This window comes from Phlebotomus argentipes, unplaced genomic scaffold (genome assembly GCF_947086385.1).
Source record: "Phlebotomus argentipes unplaced genomic scaffold, Phlebotomus argentipes genome assembly scaffold_18, whole genome shotgun sequence".
NCBI classification, from domain to species: Eukaryota; Metazoa; Arthropoda; class Insecta; order Diptera; family Psychodidae; genus Phlebotomus; species Phlebotomus argentipes.
Window position 1 is genome coordinate 9,493,990 of NW_026776177.1, and position 14,296 is coordinate 9,508,285.

General features: G+C 49.6%; 5 protein-coding genes across 7 annotated transcripts; 2 read left to right on the plus strand and 3 right to left on the minus strand.

The window, feature by feature from the left end:
• Positions 1 to 257: 257 nt before the first annotated feature.
• On the minus strand, positions 258 to 1,056 carry LOC132259400 (transmembrane protein 50A). The gene is made up of 3 exons (XM_059757022.1): positions 773 to 1,056; positions 561 to 692; positions 258 to 509 (listed from the first exon to the last, which is right to left on the minus strand). The coding sequence occupies exons 1-3, from the start codon at positions 860 to 862 to the stop codon at positions 261 to 263; spliced, it is 471 nt and encodes a 156-aa protein (XP_059613005.1). The 5' UTR covers positions 863 to 1,056; the 3' UTR covers positions 258 to 260.
• A 666-nt stretch (positions 1,057 to 1,722) lies between these two features.
• On the minus strand, positions 1,723 to 2,945 carry LOC132260341 (bax inhibitor 1). Its single transcript, XM_059758389.1, has 2 exons — positions 2,681 to 2,945; positions 1,723 to 2,612 (listed from the first exon to the last, which is right to left on the minus strand). Exons 1-2 carry the CDS (start codon positions 2,725 to 2,727, stop codon positions 1,949 to 1,951), a joined length of 711 nt encoding a protein of 236 aa, XP_059614372.1. The 5' UTR covers positions 2,728 to 2,945; the 3' UTR covers positions 1,723 to 1,948.
• A 62-nt stretch (positions 2,946 to 3,007) lies between these two features.
• LOC132260340 (otefin-like) lies at positions 3,008 to 4,316 on the plus strand. Its single transcript, XM_059758388.1, has 2 exons — positions 3,008 to 3,123; positions 3,197 to 4,316. Exon 2 carries the CDS (start codon positions 3,236 to 3,238, stop codon positions 4,265 to 4,267), a length of 1,032 nt encoding a protein of 343 aa, XP_059614371.1. The 5' UTR covers positions 3,008 to 3,123; positions 3,197 to 3,235; the 3' UTR covers positions 4,268 to 4,316.
• Positions 4,317 to 4,723: 407 nt separating this feature from the next.
• LOC132260614 (patj homolog) lies at positions 4,724 to 9,113 on the plus strand. Its single transcript, XM_059758851.1, has 4 exons — positions 4,724 to 5,428; positions 5,818 to 6,579; positions 6,639 to 7,663; positions 7,723 to 9,113. The coding sequence occupies exons 1-4, from the start codon at positions 4,991 to 4,993 to the stop codon at positions 8,126 to 8,128; spliced, it is 2,631 nt and encodes an 876-aa protein (XP_059614834.1). The 5' UTR covers positions 4,724 to 4,990; the 3' UTR covers positions 8,129 to 9,113.
• Positions 9,114 to 9,416: 303 nt separating this feature from the next.
• Positions 9,417 to 14,070, minus strand: LOC132260615 (coiled-coil domain-containing protein 6). 3 transcript variants are annotated; one of them, XM_059758852.1, is made up of 6 exons: positions 13,940 to 14,070; positions 13,565 to 13,713; positions 13,377 to 13,500; positions 11,888 to 12,751; positions 11,458 to 11,520; positions 9,587 to 10,853 (listed from the first exon to the last, which is right to left on the minus strand). In XM_059758852.1, exons 2-6 carry the CDS (start codon positions 13,642 to 13,644, stop codon positions 10,617 to 10,619), a joined length of 1,368 nt encoding a protein of 455 aa, XP_059614835.1. In that variant the 5' UTR covers positions 13,645 to 13,713; positions 13,940 to 14,070; the 3' UTR covers positions 9,587 to 10,616. The 3 variants fall into 3 exon arrangements, with proteins under 3 accessions (XP_059614838.1, XP_059614835.1, XP_059614837.1); XM_059758855.1 differs by lacking the exons at positions 9,587 to 10,853; positions 11,458 to 11,520 and adding an exon at positions 9,417 to 9,556; XM_059758854.1 differs by lacking the exon at positions 11,458 to 11,520.
• Between the last annotated feature and the right edge of the window lie 226 nt (positions 14,071 to 14,296).

Here is a 14,296-nt window from a genome sequence, read left to right on the forward strand (position 1 = left end):
TTTGACTCAATAAAGCCGCAAAAGCCTAATGTTCAAAGTTGTGCTTGTGGAAATTTATCAAGAAATCTCTTTATTAAGTGTTTTTCTTGTAAAATATAAATTACTAAATGAATTGATTCTTAGGGATTTACACATATGATGCGACTTGATGGACAGAAGATGGTTTTCTTCTCGAGAAATTGCATGAAAACGTAAATCTCTGAATAGCGAAAGGAGCAAAGGGGACCGGACAGGACAGAAGGACAGTAACTTAAGCGTGCCTAGAAGCCAAATTCCGTGTCAGCCTCGGACCGGCCGAACTTATACACAAGGGATCCCAGGAAGATGAAGAGGTTCTGCAGCAGCAGTGCCACGCCTGGCCACTTGCCCTTTTCCTCCGGGAGTGAGAATTCCGCGATCATGATCCACACAGCCGCAATTATTGCCGCGAACCCGAGCACGAAGCCCACGAAGAGCCAGATCCGGGCGCCGCGCTGACTCAGTCTGCCGCCGCTGTACGATTCTGAAATCTGCCACGGGCATTAGAACAAGACAGTCCGTACGGGAATCATCTTCCTCACCATTGAGTTCGAGACGGCGTTCACCATGAAGAAGCTGATGCTCCCGAGGATGCCACAGATGTGGTGCGCCCCATCCAGACCGCCGCCGCTCTCCGTGGAGGCATCGATGATGAGCCACCAGCCGATAAAGAACTACAGCAGAGGACAATGAGTCATCTAATCTCAACACAAAGCCGCAAATCCTCAGGGGAAGACAGAGAGAGATTACTTACGAAGAGTCCGGACACTATCGCGGCGAAGGCATTGCGTCGGCTGGTGGCCTCGAACCACATGCACGAGTGGAATGCATCGAATATGGCCATTTTAACATAAAACACACAGCAAAGGGACGATTTTCGAGCGGAAACTGCGGAAAAATCACTTTTTTCGCGATGTTGTTTTGGTGCCGAAAACTTCCAATGACTGGCATACAAACTGTTATACGCCCGTGGCGCCGCCAGCAGCTGCTACTGGAAGCTTTTCGACGAAATTTCTTGCGCCAACGGATTTGATCACGCGGAAAAGGTCATAAAAATTCTTCTAAGTCTATATTATTAATACTTGAGCACTTTTGTATCCACTTTCTGTGTAAATATGAACCTCTAGTGACATTGTAAAAACTTTAATTCCTTTAACCACTCGAGCTTCAAGAAATTTCACCATCATTTTGCCAACTTTTGATATTAGAATTGTAAAGATATGAAAGTAGAACAATTTCAACTCATATAATCGATAAATTCCTATCAAAACTAGGATTGAAATGCATGGAAATTCATTATCCTTTAAATTAACCACAGTTTTCTTGCAAAGCACTGAAAATGTGTGTCCAAGAGACCTTTCTTCAGTCTGTTTGTTTTCTTCTCGAGTCATTTATAAATAAAAAGCGTCACCATTTTCTTCGTGATCCAGATAAATCGAGTTATAATTCATGTGTAATATGAAGAAGTGTAAAATGTTCAAAAATCATTTGAACAGATGCCAGAGTTTCTCTTTCAATTTCACACGAGAAACCTAAGGAGAGCAAGACCTATTTTATCACGAAATCCTTGCCGAGATATTGTTTCAAGATCGCCAAACATTCCATCACTTCTTGGGCAGCTTCAATGCGGTAATTTTCCCACCGTCACAACTTGAGGGCACTTCAGCCACTTCTTTGTGGTCTGCAGAGGCAAAGCATGAGAAATCTATACACAAGTATTGATTTATTGAATTAATAATAACACCACATTTCATTGTATATTCCTTTGAGTTCACCAATTGAATTTTTTCTTCCGAACATATTAAAATATTCTGGATAATTTATCTCTTTTTCTCTGTGAAGGGAATCCTCGCCCACGATATATATTTTGCACATCCAAACAAAAATACACTGAATCCCAAATGACATTGAATTACTCACGCGGGAATGCTTAGTTGTTGCGCTTCTTGCGCTGCTGCTCGCGCTGCTCCTTCTGCGACAGGATGATCAGCAGACGGCGGAACACGCTGGCCAGGTCGAAGAAGAGGTCCAGCGAGTGGCCGACCACGTCCTTGCTGCCCATGCGACATTTCTCCATGATCGCCTGCGTGTCGTACAGAATGAAGGCGGACATCACGCCGAGGCCGATGTACAGCTGGCTCTGGTACACGAGGCTGGAGCGCAAGAAGATGTTCGCCAGGCTGAACAGTGCCATGTAGCTCATCACGCTGAACAGCATGCCGCCCAAGAAGAGGTACTGGCCGCGGCGTGCCAGCAGCGCGGCGGCCGTGAAAGAGAAGAACACCACGCTGGTGCCCACGAGCGCCGTCACGATGATCTGCGGGTTCAGGAGGATCACGTGATCAAGAAGGGGGCCCATCGAGTGTCCGGTGCAGAAGCCAAAGCCCAGCAGCAGGCCGAGGCGCGTGAGCAGGTTCTTGCCGTTGTCCGGGATGAAGTGGAGGGCCAGCACGAGCGCAATGGAGGCCAGGGCGCTCAGGATGCTCGCCTCCCAGATGCCACGGATGTGCACGAAGGCCCCAGTCGAGGCCACGGCAGTCGTCGCAGCCAGGCAGCAGTACACCTTGGCCAGATGCGTGCGCACGGGCGCTTCACTGCAAGAGTAACAGCCAAAGATCACCTTTCCATCCCACTGAGCGCGCCCCAATATCCCTGAACTCACATTTTCATGCCCATATTCCTGGCGAATGACTCGAAACTGTAAGACATCTTTGTTGCTTCTCTTTTACTGCCACTGAAAACACCTTTACTGTTGCAATTCACTGAAATTTCTCTGCTTCAAGTTGAACTCTGCAGATTGCAAGAACTCACGATGCTGTACTTGTTGTGTTGTGATGACAAAGAAGAAAATTCCAGATTTCTGCTGAAATTTCTACGCAATCTGTGAAAAATACTTGGGAATACCTCCAACTCGTCAGACGAGAGGGCGTGGTGATCACAAAAGAACTACGAACTGGCATGCAAGTTCGCGTCGTTGGGTTGCCGTTAAACGACTTCACTGCGATAACAGCGCCGTAAATTTCAAAAGATCGTCGCTGTTTTGTGGATTTTGTGCCGCTGCTTTTTGTGTTCCCATTAAAAGCTTTCTAATTGTATGTAAAATAGGTGAGAATCATCCATCAACAATATGTCGTGGCGTAGATGCACGAGTTTAATTGGATTTATTGCTTTTCTGCAGGCAATTCCAACAAGACGCTAAGAAGTGAGGTTAGGCGTCATGTCAGCGGAGTCCGATAACTTGGAGGCGCTCTCCAACAATGAGCTCATGCACAGGATGACTGAGCTCGGCCTGCCCAAGATTCCAATCACTGACACTACGCGCAAGCTCTTGATAAAGCGCATCCGGAATCACGTGAAAGAGGCCAAGACGAAGACTCGCCGGGAAACTGTAGCGGTCGTTCAGTATTCCTCCGATGAGGACCTCGCAACGCAACCATCGCAACAAGTAGCGGCCAAGGCGACGCCCAAGAAGGCAGAGGTGAACAGGAGAGCGACTGTGGCGACGCCGACACGTCGTTCCGGACGCGTGACGCCCACTCCTGTGGTGCCTGCGACCCAGAAGAGCGTTCCAGCTACGTCGAAACTGTCCGTGGCGCCCACAATTTACGAGATCATCGATGACAGTGACGATGATGTTGATGACATCCTGACGCAGCGTCCACCGAGGCGCTCAAAGTCTAAATCTCCGTCGCTGTCCAGGAGCGACGTCGTCACGACATCCTACAAGCAAGTCATCGAGTCCGTGAAGGAGTCTCCGGAGGAGGAGGAGCAAGAGGCCGGCGACGAGATGGATGTGGACGAGGCGCCGGAGCCCGTATTCTCACAGTATCGCTACCGGCCGCCGTCGGCGACTTTCAAGCCCAACAGCACTCTCGAGGCCACGCGCCGCACTCTGGGCGGATTCTCGAGTGTCAGGTCTCCGGGACTCAGCTACGAGGGCAGGTACTCGACGCTGGGCAGCTCCGGCCGTGCTCGCGAGAGTCAACCGCGCGAGAACTTGGACGCGCCATACTTGAGCGAATTCACGCGACGACTCTCTGAGCTGAAAGCGCAGCGCCTGGACACCGGAAGCACTCACTTCAGGAGCGAATCCTCCGCAACTCGCGCTCATAATCCTGAGCAGAGTGTCACCGCGTCACTCGTGGCAGTTTTCAATGCTCTGGACAAGAAGTTCTCACTCAAGCGCAACTTACTGATCGTCTCTGCGGTTCTCTTGGTCATTTTCTTGTTCGTGTTCTTCCTGTACTGACCATATTTTGACTAGAAAGAATGCTGAAAATATATCTTAAATAAATCTGGGACAAATTTTGCTAAAGTCCACGTTTGATATGTTTATTCCCTTTCAGAGGGGAATCCAGGAAGTCTCTCATTGTTATCTCTGAGGAATGCTTGGGTCAGGTAAGTTCAGAGAATTCCGAGAATTCAGTAAAATGAGTCCCAGATTACACAATTTATCGCAAGATTAAAGATAAATGCTGAGTCATTAAGAGTGGGTTTGCTTTCATTACTGCAATCGTTGAGTCCATCAGCTTATTAGCTTTTACAAATTCAATGAATTTTCCCCAGACAACATTTTATTGGCTTGTTTACTGGTAATTTTCTCGATGCTTTCCACCGCGCCAAAAGACTTTCGCCTCCAATCCGCATTGGAAAATACAGCGCTGGTTCACCACTTTCGCGCGCAAATCCCGCAAGAGGCGCTGGCGGCGGCGATTTCTCATCGATTTGACATTTTCTGTCCGTGGCAAAAGTGCAGGAAGTGGTTTTTCGCGGATTTCATCCCCAAAAAGGGCCCTGGAAAATGTTCTGACTGTCGCGTTGCGTGTAGTGAGAGTTCCGGTTGCGTGTACATTCGTTATCTGGGCGGTTGTGTCGCGCGCATTTCCTTTTATTTCCACCGCAATTCGACCTATATTTTCGTGTTTTCGGAGGGAGTGTTTTTCCTGGTTCCTCTGCCCACCGAATCGCTAGGATGCACCTGAACGCAGACATCTCGAGCGCCCTGCAGCAGATTGAGGCCATCAAGAAGGTCATCGACGAGTCCGACGACCCGAAGCTGCAGCAAGCGACAAATGACGACCTGAAGCTGATTCTGGACATCCTCACGGATCCCGTGTTCCGCAACATTGTGCAGGTGCAGGACTCTCTGGCGGAGCTCAACACGCAGATCGCCAAGCACCCCTCCATCCTCGCCGGTGACTTCGACATCACGGCGTCCGGCGACCTGGTGCTCACCGTGCCCGCGACGCCCGAGTTGTACGCCGAGTATCCGGACGAGCAGCGCGTGCCCAGCGCCCAGCTGTCGCCCCGCGACTCCGTCAGTCCGTCCACGGTTGCGCACAACTTCAACAGCCTCTCTGGGCCTATCGGCAGCGTGTCCGACCAGATCCTGTCCATGGAGTCGCACCAGGTGAGTGATCCGGACGAGTGCTCGGCGGATTTCTCTGATAAACAACTCTCTACTCGTCTCTGGAAACGCCCCGAATTGTTTTCATTTGCCTCACGCGCTCACTTAACCCTCGGCAGGGCCCCAAAAGCAATTCCACTTGAGTATTTCGGTGGCCTTTGAGTTACTTTCGCCTCTTTTCTCGCTTCATTCTGCAAATTCGGTGCTTTATATTCATTGTTTTTTCTGCTGATGATTCAGTTCTTTGCTTTGTTTACGGAATTAGTTCACCAAAACATCCACAAAGCCATTCAATTAGCTGCTAATTCATCCGCTCACGATAATTTTCTGCCTATCATTCTCCAATGTCTGGCATTTCCGTCTTGTGAGTAACTCACGACTTCCTCTTGCAGTTCTCCTCGCTGACGAAGAAGGACGAGTCGCGCGGCGTGAGCGACGAAGAGCGACCGCAGTCGGCCGTGAGTGAAGCGTCGGCGAAGCATGCGGACGTGATCCCATCCGAGTGGGCGCAGATCCAGGCGATCGAGCTGATCAACGACGGCACGGGCCTGGGCTTCGGCATAATCGGCGCGCGCACGGCGGGCGTGATCGTGAAGACGATCCTGGCGGGCGGCGTGGCGGATAGGGACCAGCGGCTGCGCAGCGGCGACCACATCCTGCAGATCGGAGACGTGAATCTGCACGACATGGTGTCCGAGCAGGTGGCGTCCGTGCTGCGACAGTCCGGCACGCATGTGCGGCTGGTGGTGGCGCGCCCCGTGGACCCCATGACGGCCACGCAGGACGTCGAGGGCACGGCGATCGTGCCGTCGCGCCTTCTCACGGACCCGGCGGAGCTGGAACGCTACTTGATCGCGGCCGGCTATCCGGAGATCTTCGGCGATACCTCGACGCCGTCCACGCCCACGTCGTCGTCGCAGGCGGAGCAGCGCTTCAAGTATAGCGGCGACATCAGCATGCGGCCCAGGCTGTCGCCGCCTCTGGGCGAACTGGAGCTGCCGGAGACGGAACGCTTCACTGTAGAGCTGACGAAGGACAGCAATGGCCTGGGCATCACGATCGCCGGTTACGTGTGCGAGAAGGAGGAGCTGTCGGGCATCTTCGTGAAGAGCGTCTCGCCGGGCAGCGCGGCGGACGTGAGCGGGCGGATTCAGGTGAGTCAATTGAGTAGAAATCTTGAATCTCTTTTGAAATCCCAAATTATGCCGCGCAGGTGAACGATCGCATCATCGAGGTGGATGGGCAGTCACTGCAGGGCTTCTCAAACCACGAGGCCGTGGACGTGCTGAAGAAGAGCGGCGCCGTGGTGTGTCTCTGCCTGGAGCGCTATCTCAGGGGACCAAAGTACGAGCAGCTGCAGCAGGCGATCGCCGCCAATGAGCTGAAGCCCTCGACGCCGGCTACGCCGCCGCACGTACAATATCCCGGCCGTCCGTTGAGCGCGTCTTCGCACTATCGCGACGACGAGCGCAAGCACTCGATCGGCTCTGTGCCGGATCTGTTGGAGAAGAAGCACTCGATGGATGGCGGGCGGAAGCTGGCGCTGGCCAGGGACTCGTTGGAGACGAAGGCGGAGCTGCCGCAGGACGTCGAAGACGAGCTGGGCGAGGACGAGGAGGAACTGATCGTGCAGCCACGTAAGATGAGCATCATCGAGACGGCCAACATCGCCACCATCAACAAGCACAAGTACTTCGTGGAGCCCATCCTCACGGAGGACATCGAGGCGGCCATCCGGAAGAAGTGGCACGCGATCGTGGGCAACGACGTGATCATCGTGGTGGCGCAGATACGCAAGTTCACGCCCGTCAGTGGCCTGGGCATCTCGCTGGAGGGCACGGTGGACGTGGAGGGCGGCCGCGAGGTGCGCCCGCACCACTACATCCGTTCCATCCTGCCCGAGGGCCCCGTGGGCCAGAACGGGCTGCTGCAGTCGGCCGACGAGCTGCTGGAGGTGAACGGGCAGCGTCTACTGGGTATGAACCACTTGGAAGTGGTGTCCATCCTCAAGGAACTGCCGCAGGACGTGCGCATGGTGTGCGCGCGCGACCGGAACCAGATGGTGCCATTCACGGAGGAGAACATCTGCAATGCACTCGGCCTGGGCTTCCAGAGCTCGCCCAATCTCGAAAATCTCACGCCGGCGTCCGAGCGATTGGTGAAGGCCAAGTCTGACGGCAGTCTGGCCACGTCGGCGTCCAGCCAAACGGACGAGAATTTCGTCAAGATGAAGTCCAGGTGAGCGAACTTGAGTACATTTAGTCGAATTGGAAGTCTCACGGTGTGCTGTCTTGCAGATCCCTGGAGCCTCTGACCGGCCTGGCGATGTGGAGCTCTGAGCCGCAGATCATTGAGCTGGTGAAGGGCGAGCGCGGCCTGGGCTTCTCCATTCTGGACTACCAGGACCCGCTGGACTCCAACGACACGCTCATCGTCATCCGCTCGCTGGTGCCGGGCGGCGTGGCGCAGCTCGACGGGCGCCTGATCCCGGGCGACCGGCTGCTGTTCGTGAACGACATCAACCTGGAGAACGCGTCGCTCGATCAGGCCGTGCAGGCGCTGAAGGGCGCTGCCAAGGGTGTGGTGCGCATCGGCGTGGCGAAGCCGCTGCCCATGACGGACACGTCGGCGATCCAGCTGGGCGAGCGGCCGGTGGACTTGAGCGGCAGGCAGGACGCGAAGGCGGAATGGCACCACAAATAATATTGGGTTATACCCAGGACCGATTTTGAGGAATTTCTCACGCTGTACAGGCGTCTCATGCGATTGGCGGACTTCTTTCAGCACACGCAAACGGTGTCGCTGGGCGGGAAGGCGAATTATAGGTGTTAAGAGCCCGTCCTTTTACTTGTTTCATCCTCACTTCCGTTGTGATTCATCCAAGACAGACTCTATCACACATTCCACACATTTTGTTGGTCACAGTCCTCAAAAATCGGTTGCAGGGAAACGCGAATTGCTGTGTTATATGGGGGGTAAAAAGGAAAACAAGCTCTTCGAACTTAACGAACGTAATTTAGGAGAAAATGGTTGGGATTAAAAGATGCAATTGGGCGCGATTGAAGTGAAAAACCACCTCTTTTTGGATTGACTTTGAGCTCTTTGAGAATATTTTGTGTAGATTGTAAGGAATTGGAATCATCGTTCTGAATTAAAAATGGGAATTTGTAGAAAAATTGTAGCATAAAGCATGGAAAACCTCCTCTGCTCACGAGAAAAAAAAGAAGAAAAATAGGGAATTAATGATCCTAAGAAAATAAGCTAATCGATAGTGAAGAAAAAACTGCAACAGGAATTTTAGAGACATCACGCAAAACCGCTTTACGCTGCATGAAAAAAAACCACTCAGAAACACAACAAAGCAAGCATTAGAGTAAAGAAAAAAGACAAAAACACTCCCAAAAAGCTCCAATATTGCTGATGAGATGTTAGTGCAATTTGCCAGAGGAAATCACTCACGATGAATAAGAAACTTGTTACATTTTTCAGTACTTAACTATTCCAGTATTAAGACAATTACATTAATGTAGTTTTCTTTCATTGATCTTCTCTTATTCTGTTGTTGTTCGAGTAATATTTCCCTCTCTTAATTGTGTTTTGTTTTTCATTGAAAGTTAAGAGATCTTCAATGGGAATATATCGGGTGGGAATGAAAGGAGAAAAAAAAACAATTTTAGATAGTGTTTAAGATATAAGACGAAAATGAGGGCAAAAGAAGCATTTTAATAGTATTTTCTCCCTCGATTTAGTCAAAGGTTTATTGCGAATATCTTATGTAACACCCTCTCTTATTTTTTCGACAATTATTGAGAATAAAATCTGTTGGCCACACATAAATGAGGTTTTTTCTTTGAGAAATAAATATTGCTGCACGAATTAAAATATTTCTTAGACTGTTGACTTACAATGTATACTTACGCAAAAAGATATTTTCTTCAGAGACGTTTTGCTTCGAGAGTCCTGTTTGATGTCCTTTTGTCGAAAAGGCCGAATTAAGTAAGTGCCTCTGCTAAGTGCCTTCGCTAAGTTGCTCAAAAGGAAGGAAATTCTTGAAGAAATTTGCATTTTCTTGGTTTTCTTTCAGCTCTATTTCGCACCGTTCTTCATGACAGTTTGAAATTTTTCCACAAACTGAAATATCAAGAGAAACTTGAGGCAAAATTTCTAGAAAAAAAGCTAAATTTATTTATATCATGTTAATTCATCACATTAATTGTGTTAATAATTTTCATCCTTAATTTCATCTCTTCACTCTACACTTGGAATAGACTATAAGAACGAGACTTATCTGCTCTTTCCGGACATTAATCCACCAATTTTACACTCCTTTCTCTCGCCGCCTCTCGAAAAAGTTAAACACCTAAAATAGTTTCTTTCATCCTCTCTTGATTATTTTACTTGATATTCCTAGAGATTTTTTTTTCTTATCCTTACACATCTAAGCACATTAAGGCAAATATGTTCTTTTGAATTTTTTCTCTTTCTTTGAAATTGTGTGACATTCATTAAATTTTTCTTCATTTTTTTTGGCAAAAGTTCGCATTGAAATTTTTCTTTCTTCTTCCAAAATAGTTCTCTAAAAGAAACGGTCAATTCTTGCAACTATCTTAATTGTTAAACGACTTTTCATGTATTTTTTTAGTGACTTTCGTCTTCTCTCCACTTCTTCCTATTTACACACACACGCGATATAATAATGAAATGATTTCCATGGATCTCCCCAATTCAGGAGGAAGCTATAATAAGTCATAAAGAACCTTAGCGGTTTCCCAAAAACCCAGAAAAGGTGATAAAAGTAGGTACATTCTATATGAATACGTAAGAATAGCACAGAAGGCAAAATAAATGTGACTTGAAAATCGCATAAAACTGTGCACGATTAGAACAATTCTCAGCTTAAATCTCCTAAATTCTATTCCTTTCTCCAATCTTACATTTAACGTGTCTTTGTATGCTAAAAAAGAACTTCAATATATATGCATATATATTCATCCTCGTTCGCGCGTTCCAAAATCCACTCATTGCCCCCGCGACTCATTGGCGAACAGCAAAGCGATGCTCAAAAGGAATAATTCGTCGAGTCTCTCGCAAAGTGATGAAAGTGTTATGCAAAACAAACTCCTCTCCGAGTAAACTTAACTCGCCGCTCGTAAATGCAAAGGTAAAATCATGCGCGTTGGCAGGAAGACGCTTAGTCCTTGCACACGGACGTGTCCATCGGACTCGCCGGCTGGATGAACGCGCTGTTGCTGCCCGGAAACGAGACGCTCGCCGCTTGCTGCGGAGAGTTGGCCGCTTGGCCGCCGGCCGGCGGGTTGCTGACCGTCAGCGTGGCCGCCGCGGACGCCATGGCGGCGCTGCTGGAGACGCCGGCGAGCGACGGCGTGGGAATTGCTGGCTTGATGAATCTCTCGCTCGTGCGGCGACCCTGCAAAACACACACAAATCCTCGCGTCAAAACTCTCTTCGCAGCGCGTCTGAGATGAAGAAAAATCAGCACCAACAATTCCAACCACACTATTAACCCTTCCAGGACGACAGGCGGTAAATTACGTGAAAATGGAACATAGAATGAGAAGTTATTTTGTCAATAAAGTGCCTCAATGCCATGAAACTTGTCTTATTTGTCGGCAAAAACACTTATTGTGTGGCAAAATGTCTCAAGATTTTACCTACAATTGAAAGAAAGAATTCCTAGTATAAAAAGTGCAGTTTTTAGAGCCGCAACACTTCAATTTTACCATCTCAAAGTCATTTTAACAGCTCTGAGAGCTCAAAAGATGTCTTAGAAATTACATTTTTCAGCCAAAATCCCACTTCATTGGCACCTTATCGTCCTCGAAGGGTTAAAAACTAAACAATTTTGTCTAAGATAACAACTTTCAACTCAACCTCACTACGGAATAAACAGTAAACAACACATGAAAGATTGCAAGAGGAATACAATAAAATCAACAGAACCATAACAAAATGAGTGATAAAATACGGACAGAAAGGTAAAGAGAGTGAGAGAGAGATAAAATAAAACTCACAGAAATGGGTGCTGAAACAATAGGATGGAAAACATTGGCCAAAGGAGTGGACGATGGAGGCACCTGAACAAATAGTGAAAATCCTCAATTTCACGCTGTACTTCAACTCACAGACAATCGTTTTTTTCGTGCGCGAACGTGGCGAAAACATTAAGGTTTTCCCCGATGAAACAAGGCATGAAATTGTCTATACAGTCGCACAAAGCGCAAAAGAGGGCGTCGAATGTGGCGGATAAAAGATTATCAAAAATCATTTCGCACGCAATGCACTGGCCATTTTTTGTTCACTGCGACAGGATTTCTTGATATTCTTGTTTAAATTTACCACTTGGTCAGAAGTCAGGAATCCTCAGAGCGAGGATTCCATCGGTTTTTGGCCCTCTTTGGCGCGCGCGCGCGGCTGCAAGGGAAAGGAGAAAGAGAGGCTCACCAGCAGTTGTCCGCAGGAGACGCAGTGGCGGCTGGCCGTGCCCGGGCTCAGCGGACGGCTGCTCGACGGGCTGTACGGCACGGGGCTGCTGGTGGTGCGCTGGCGGTGGTGCATGCCGGCCAGCAGACCGCCCTCGCCCAGGCGCTGCTCCTCCTCCATCTCCAGCGACGACTCGGACTCCGACAAGTGGCGACACAGCGCCTCGCGGCGCTCCACCTCCAGTTGCAGCTTGCGCTGCAGGCGCAGGTTCTCCTCGCGCAGCCCAATGCAGCGCTCCTCCTGCGCAAACTGCGCCATCTTCTCCTGCGTCTCCTTCTGCGCCGCCGCCAGATTGGCGCGCAGGCGAATCACCTCCGAGCGCAGCGTCTGGATGTGCGAGCTGAGATTCGTGGCCGTGTCGCCGTTCGTGGCCGCCGACAGCTCCTCGTACTTGGGGCTGGTGGGATCCGACACGGGCTGGTCCAGCTTGATCTGCAGCGAGCGCTTCTCTGCCTCCAGCTTGTCCATGCGCTTCCACAGCTTGTTCACCAGCGCCTCCTGCTCCTGCTCCAGCGTATTCTCCAGCTCGATCATCTCGCGCCGCAACTGCTCCAGATTCGTCTGCTTGGCCAGCGTCTCGGCCTCTAGCTTCTCGATCTTGCGCATCAGCTTGTTCACCAGACACTCCTGCTCCTGCTCCAGCGTCTGCTCCAGCTTGCACTTCTCCTGGCGCAGCTGGTCCAGCTTGCGCGACAGGTCGTTCGTCAGGCACTCCTCCTCGCGCTCATAGTGGTGCGCCAGCGTCTCCTTTTCCTTCTTCAGCGCCTGGATCTTCTTCAGCAGCGTGTTGGAGATGTACTCCTCCTCCTGCTCCGCCTTCGCTTGCTGCGGAAAGGCGACAGAGCGATAAGTAAGGCCAACAAAATACGTTATAATGAAGAGCAGGAAGAGAATCCCAATTGTACAAGTAATCGTATCGATCGTTTTAATACAAATTGCCGCCATTTTGAACGTGTTTACAATACTTTTCCCTTGATTTCTCAGCTTCTGAGGCGCGGATTTAGATAAGAAATTCATTGTGTTGCAGCTTGCATTGAGATCTTTCCAGCAACACCTTGTTTTTGCCTTACATTCAAGGCAAATTGTCGCCTTTAGGATATGAAATGACTCTTGTCACCGGACTAATCAACGAACTGTTAGTCTTATTGGCAGATTTTGTCATAAAATTCCTTTTGGATTCCAGTAAGAAGCCAATGAAAATGTATCAGAAAAACCCTCGTGAAAAAGCACTACCTAAAAAGGTGGTCTTACATAAGAAAGGTGGCAAAAATGCGCTCTATAAATAGGTTTAGATAAAATTTACAACCAAATTGATATGATTCACTCTTCGCTGCGCTTCTGTGGTCACAAATACCGCGAATTAATGCGCCTCGGCGCTCAGGTGAGCGTCAGCTGATGCCGAGGAGGCATTGGCCAGCTGCCATTGCGGATTCCGGGCATTTCTACTTACAATTATGACTGAAGCCTGGCGCAGGGCGCGGTTCTCCTCCTGCAGCACCTTCACGCGGATCTTGTACGTCTCCATCTCGACCTTGAGCACGCGATTCTGCTGCTGCAGGCTCTCGATCCGCTTCCTGGGGGCGAAAAAGGGGGCGTCAGTCAGTGCTGGTGGCTTGTGACAAAGATCGTTCAACTCACGTCAGTTGCTCCCGGGAAACCGGGCTGGGCGGCAGCATGACTCCGTCCAGGGAACTCTCAGACTCGCACGGACTGTCCATGTTTTCCTAGGTTTTTCTCGCACCTCAATTTGCACGCACTTTGACTTCTTGCGCTGGGAAATTCAGTGCCTGCAGAAGACAAACTGTTTAGCGCTGCGCCACTCATGAATATTTCACTCCAATGTCGTGCAAGAGTTGCAAATTCATTTTTGGACAAAGCCCAAGTGTCAAGAAATGACCGTGTCAATGCACTCACCCCGAAGCGCACCTCATTTCTCGCACACTTGGCGCCCCAAAAAGGTGGCAAATCCACCCGAATAACACCACAAACACGACTTTGGAACGTTTTGCTCACCTTTTGCGACCTCTAAGGGCGCCTTTGTGATGCCTTTCCGGCCAGAAAATGCGATTTAGGGCCTTTTTTCCACACTCACGAGCACCTTTTCCTCCATGAAAACCCCGTTTTCGGCCTTCCTGAAATCCAACGAGTTTGACAACATTGTGACACTTCCAGGGCCGAACTCGCTTCCGGGTGCCAAGGAAATTCCGGAAGCGATTTCGCAGCTGAAAATGCGCTCTTCACGCCAATCTCTTTAAAAATATTGTCCAAGAAAAACCAGGAAATCAATTTTCCAGCGCAATTTCTACACATTTTCAGTGGGTTTTCATGAATATTCTCAGTCTCTCCGGAAAACATGTACGCCATCATTTT